Consider the following 6409-nt stretch of genomic DNA (forward strand, 5'->3'; position numbering starts at 1 on the left):
ATGCCAAGAGCGCACAGTGAGGCAGCCAAGGAACCACGTGCAAATCTGTGGCTCTCAGCTGTCCCCCAGGGACTCCAGGTGGGCTCCCCAAGAGGGAGACAGGTAGGTCCACTCTACAAGTGCAACCTTGTGCTCCCCACCCCCCGCCCTGTGTGTGCGGCACCACAGGTGAGGGCCGCCCATGGCTGTACCAGTAACCGTCCAGACACGGCATTTCAATAAGCAGGCGCCTGTGCTGTGCATCAGGAACACGGAATTGGATACACAGTGTTTCTCAAATGCATTTGACCCAGGAGCTCCTTTTTTGCGAAGATCCAGGGGACAACAGCAGAAAGTGAAAAATGCTTTTGATAAGAAAGAGCTAAAATGTAAAACATGGTATCCCGTAAGATCCCAACTGCATACTATGTACACGTGGAAAGGAATGTGCAAAAATAAAAATGAGTGCTGTGTCAGGGTAATGGGTTTATCAGTAATTTAAAAAATGTTATTACATTTTTCCTAATGTTGTTATAGTGCCTTTTCAATTAAAAAAGAGAGAGAGAGAGACTTTTTATAAGGAAAAAAAAATGAGTAAGTGCATCCCAGCACCTTGGAAAAGTACTGAGGCCGGTGGGGTCACTGCTTACCCTTTTCCAGGGTTTTCAGGTCTATGTCCTCCAGATATTCCAGCGTCGCTTTCTGGGACTTGGACAGAAACACGTCTGTGTTGGCCAGGAGCAGGGCCAAGGCCGCCGCCCCCAGGGCCCCCATGCCAATGGACCACATCCCCATGCTGAAGAAACTCAGATCCTGGAGGAAAGACATTTCTGGAGATTGAGAGGAAGGAAGAAGATGTTATTGCTCCCACTTTGAGAGAGCTGGAATCTGGTCTCCATGCAAGCCTCTGGCTGGGCAGCCAACCAGGAGGCCAGAGGCACGGGAAGGGAGCAGCGGCGTCAGAGACGGGAGCAGATGACAGGACCGGGACCAGATGAGGGCCGCTGAGCACCTGCTGCCACAAGAGCTTGGGGAAATAACAGACATGTGGAGGTTCCTGCCCCAGGGAGCTCACTCGTGGGTCAGGCTGAGAACAGAGAAATGACAGCGCTCTGAGATGCCTCTCTTACCGTTCTTCTCCCATTGGGCCGTGGCCTCCCAGCTCTGTGGTGGGTCCATGCTGGGCCCCCTGGAGGCAGCCTCCTTCTCCTTTCTCCTCCCTTTCAGTGGCTGCTTTTCCTTCATAGTCTGGGAGTCTCCACTATCACCTACCTGGGGGAGGGGCAGCCTTTTCTTCTTTGATCAAGAAATACTCAGAACACCAATTACACTGTTTTGTTATCTTATCCTTCTTCCTCTTCAGTTTGTGAATCCCTCAGAAACAGAGACCCTACCATTCATCCAGCCCCCAGGCAGTGCCCGGCAGGGCCTCACTCCTGGTAGGCAGGCAATCTCAGTACCTTCTCTCAACTGAGACTAGCTCTATGTTTCATTCATTATACAAATAAAACAGGCTCAGAGTGAAAATAAAACAAAAATCAAAAAAGAAGCAATACATAAATCCAGAGTCGATGAGAAAAGTAAATATCCCCTGAAAATCTAGCAGCTATTGAACGACATAGTTGAACAGAGATGGCCACTAGTAAACACCTGTGTCTAATCTGACATTCTGCCCTGTGTGCCTAGCACTACACAGACGTCTGCCGAGTGAAGGGGAGTGGGCCCAGAGAGCAGGCATTATGTAAACAAAGAGCACGGTGCTGGGTGTCTGTCTGCCTCAGAGGGGCTGCGAAAGACGTCTGCATGGGCCAAGGGGCTCTGCAGTTGCAGTGGAGTCCCAGGCAGGTCCTACAAAATCCAGCCTTGTTCCAGCTCACTCCTGAGGGCCTCCCTAAGGCTTCCTCTAGTTGGGTCCCTCGGACCACAGCAGGTACCCCATCCAGCCTGCCTGCTCCAGACAACTACTTAAAATACTTCCGTTCCAGCCATGGCCCTCCAGCCATCCTAGGGTCTTATACTGGGGACTTCCTCCCTAAGTACCAGCATGACTCTGGGTAGAGGTCCCCGGGGAACAGACCCAGTGTGTGTGTGTGTCCCCAACCAAAGACTTCTGTCTCCCCTCCAGCACTTGGCTGGGGAGGATTTCTCCACAGGATTAAGCAAAGGCCCAGAAATCCACATGCCACTGCCACAGGATGGGCTTCGAGGGACCCACTGCCATAAGGTGGGGTTGGGAGTAATCTGGTGGTGAGGACTTTGGGAAGAGAGGGTAGGCCAACCTTGTGTTAGGCCAGCAGGAAAAGTTCGGATTTGAGTTAAGAAATAAAAGGGGTCTTCCAGGCAGGGGGGGTGGGGAGGAGGAATGACCAGATGAAAAGAACACTGCAGAAAGAGGAATTTGGCATCTGCATACCAGGGAAGGGGAAAAGGAAGGGAAGGTGGGGGTGGGGGAGGAGTGCAGCTAGGGCACCTCTGAGGGAGGGGACTGGAGCTGGAGAGAGGAGTTTCTTACAATGAACAGCACTTCTCACTGCGGCCTCCTGACCTGGCAGCACAGGCATCACATTGAAGGGAAGAGCTCATGCCTTATCTCAGGACTAAGGAATCATCAGCTGCATTTTAATCAGACCAGGCAGGCAGTTCACCTGCACACGGAAGTTGGAGAAGCATTGTCTCAGAGCAAAGAATCCAGGATTTTGCGCTTGGTTAGCCATAAGCCGCAGAATAAGGTCCAGTGATGAGGGCAGGCTGGCCTGGGAGAGCTGCGCCCTCCAGCTTCCCTTCTCAGCTCACTATGGGGGACAGCGGGACTCTTGGTGAGCCCATCTCCATGTTTCTTCCTGGGATGTCCTACCCCATCGGTTCTGTTCTTCAGGACTCTGACAGCTCGTCAAGAAGGCTTCCTGGATGCTCTGCCTACCCTCGCTACCACTCCCAAGAGACACCTCGTACCCAGTACACTTCCTGTGTGGTCCACACAAGATGTGGACATATCTACCTTTGACTCTGTCCCTCAGTTCGTCTCTGAACTGCCATGCCCAGCACAGTGCCTGCTTGGTACACAGTAAGCTCTCCAAAATTGCGCACACAAGTGAATTCAATAGAACTGAACGATGAGGATGATGACTCATGGAGAACCCAAGTTCTTGGGCCAAGCAGGAAAGAACCTTCCAGTCCATGGGCTGGCTTCCAGTTCTTTTACGAGGCAAAGTTACACATTACTCAATTATAACTCACAGAATAATTAGGGGTATTCACAGAACAACCACAGCTCTCACCTGTGTGCTATAAACAGGAGATTCCCCAGAGCCTGGAACAATTTCTGCACCTCTACACACGCCCCAAACACCCCTGGATTTCTGACATGTGTGTATGATTCCGGAGCAGATGATGTGGTCTCTGATCACAGATCTGATAACATTTCTGCGGCAGCACACAAAGACCAGCTTACCTCTACCCTACAAAAGGACTCGCTTCAACTCCCAAAACACTTGAATGCATTGCAGGAAGCCTAGAGAGCCTTACACTCAGCTCCACATTCTCCTAACACAGCACTGCTGCTTTAGAGACCAACAGGCTCCATATTCCCACCAACAACCAGTTAGCCTATTTGCTCATGACTGCAAGGAACAGGACTCAACTAGACTCCACATTTATTTCCAATCATTTATTCAGCACTGGCCTGTTCAATAAATGGCAATTTGGGAGGACAGACAACTAAATGAAACACAATCCTCAAGGACACACAGGCCTAGCACACAGATAACAGAAATTCAAGTGGAAAGGGGAGGCAGCTTGGGCCAGGTATGGACATGAAGCTATGGGGATGAGAGCCAGCTCCATCTGATCTGGGAAGCCACAGAAACACCCAGAAGGAAGTGGCTTTGGGGCTGGCATGGGACTCAGGGGGGCAGAATGGAAGGGCTAGGCCCTGCCTGGGCTAAATATGCCTGGGAAAGGCCAGGCTGGCTGGGGGGGGTTGGGGGTGGGTGGATATCAGTGCTCAAGGCACTTGGAGAATGCAAACTTCTATGTCCCAAGGGCCCCCAACCCCTCTCCCTCATGTTCAAGAGCCAGAATACAAGATGTGGGTATTGTTTACCACCCCACTCCCACCTCAAGCTGTGACCCAGAAAGTGTGAGCAAAGAATCACCCCTCTGAGGAGCGTGAACCTCACTCTCAGCCCCAGCAGCACTAAGATGTGAGAGCAGTATTAGCTCCAGGGGTGAGTCAGGGCTCTCCGTGAACATACGCCAGGGGACCTCTAGCAGCTGGCTCTTCTGCTGGGGTTAGCGGTGAAAATTCACCCCTGGAAACACCTAGAGAATGTGCAGGTCCAGCCCCTCAGCCAAGCCTCCTTGAGCTACGAAGCAGTTCCCATCCTGGCCCATCTTGGAGCATGTACCACTGCAACGTGCTGCAGAGTGAGACTGACTCGGGCTCCTGGACCACAGCTATTCCCAGGACAAAAAGCGGGGAGGGGAGGGAGACCCTCCTCTCTCAACAGAACAAAGCATTTTCACAGGGGCCTCTAAGGCTATTGGGAGAGAGAGGGATTTATTTAGTGTCACTTGATGCTCAGGGCCTAGTTTCACTCACCCAACAGTCCTTGATGCAGATATTACCCTGTTTTACAGCGGACAGCACTGACTTCGAAGAAGTTCAGGACTTCTCCAGGGTCACAGAGCCCACAGGCAGCAGTACAGTAACAGGGACCCAGGTCACTAGGGACTCTAAAACTGCAGTCTTCTACTGTCATACCTTGCCTCCCCACACATTCATTTGTGGGTTTCTGCGGGTCACGGGGCATGATGCCCCTTTGTCTTAAAGAGCATTAAAAAAAGAAGACTGACTTGTTTTTTCGGTCACCAAATACAGCCAAACCATTAAAGGAAATTTACCATATGACAGATGTCCCTTCTCTGTCCTCCCCTTCCTAGCCTCATCTGTTAAGGAAAAGGTCAGTTTCTCCGAGAGGTAACAGCAAGGTCGTTTACAGAAGCCCACCCCCACCTGATGCGGATACAGCCCTCGTTTCCCACCGTGGGACTTACCTGGTCTCATCCTCTCCCACAGAAGAAGGTGAAGCATGCTAAGAGCACAGCCGAACAACAGCTGTGGCCGCTCAGAGTGGCAGCTCTGGTGAGGGGAGAGCATGCTGGTGAGGGGGACAAGACCCAGCTGGGCTCCCTAGGCGAAGCTGGGGTCATCCCCTCTTCCAGCCTCATTTTCCTCTACTCCAAAATGATGGGACTGGACTAGATGAATGTGAAGGCTCCTTAAAGCACCCCAGTGCCATCATGGGGGTCTATCAAAACCAGCTCACTTTGGAGTCTGCACATTCTTGGGTCCCCATCAGAACTCTCCCCCACTCCAGTTCAGTTTCCAGAGGGCTTCTTCCCTGCAGCCCAGAATGCCACAAGCCACTTCCCGCCCCAGTCCCTGATCCCCAACCTCCGTAGTTCAAACCTGGGAGCAGGGCACTCACCATTCACAGCGACCACACTCCGCTCCTGCTAACAAAGAGGCCGACTCAGCAGGAGCAGGCGGGAGTCAGGCTGCAGGGGAGGGCTGGAGGCGGGGCTCTGGAGTCCCGCCTATGGCCCCAAGCTCACTCTCTCACACCATGGGCAGGACCAGGCTATCCAGAAACCCTGGGGCTCCTTCAGCGGTTAATACTCAATCTCCAGAATGTCAAAATGGAGAGCTGCCAAGGCCCCCAGCCCTTCAGATAGCTGAACAAAGTTTGAGTCATTTGCAGTCATGCAGATTGTAACATTTATCAAGTGCCAACAGACCTTCCCTGCTTTCCGGTGCAGACGAATGAAGTGAAGGCCTTAACACCGTCCACATGTCATACTAACTGAGATCAAAGAGAGATGTCCCTTTCTCCGTGGCTCCTTCTGCGGCCTGCTCCTTGCCCCATCCATCACCCCACACCCAAGAAGTCAGCAGGCACCACTGAGAGTAAGGGTACTTGCTATCTGTTCTTTACCCCCCTTTGCCTTGACTTCTGGTTCCTCCACTTAAGTGGCTCCTCTCACCCCACCCCTTCCTGGGTGACCTCACCTACTTCCAGCACTTTACTCCCACCCCTTGGTATTGACTTCCAGGTTCCGATTGCTGTTCCTGACTCAGAGTTTGCACTTGGGGGTTCTGGAGGTCATCTCTGTGGCACCATGACCAACACTGACCTCCACTTAGAGTGTTTCTTCTGGAGTTCCCCAGCCGACTGCTCAAGCCAGAAGCTGAGAGTCGCAGCCCGCTCCTTCTCCTTCGCTGCCCGCCTCTAATCAGTCAGGAAGTTCCATCCATCCTCCAAAACATGTTTGCCCCCACCCCCCGAGGCCCCTGTTACTCCGTGCTGGTCCACTCTGCTAAGCACAGAACAGGCTTGGCCGGAGCCAGGTCCTCTCCAGCTTTCTCTCC

The 6409-nt window shown here is 52.5% G+C and overlaps 1 protein-coding gene across 1 annotated transcript in view; it reads right to left on the minus strand.

The window, feature by feature from the left end:
• PRXL2A (peroxiredoxin like 2A) overlaps window positions 1-5616 on the minus strand; it is a 13163-nt gene extending 7547 nt beyond the window's left edge. The window contains exons 1-3 of the mRNA XM_081823090.1: window positions 5469-5616; window positions 5035-5119; window positions 630-809 (exon numbers count right to left, since the gene is read on the minus strand). Coding sequence (XP_081679216.1) covers window positions 630-809; window positions 5035-5119; window positions 5469-5471 — 268 coding nt within the window. The 5' untranslated portion in view covers window positions 5472-5616. The remainder of the gene's footprint in view (window positions 1-629; window positions 810-5034; window positions 5120-5468) is intronic.
• Window positions 5617-6409: the final 793 nt, after the last annotated feature.

This window comes from Leptonychotes weddellii, chromosome 6 (assembly GCF_054177405.1).
Source record: "Leptonychotes weddellii isolate Sample4059 chromosome 6, ASM5417740v2, whole genome shotgun sequence".
In the NCBI taxonomy this organism is placed as follows: Eukaryota; Metazoa; Chordata; class Mammalia; order Carnivora; family Phocidae; genus Leptonychotes; species Leptonychotes weddellii.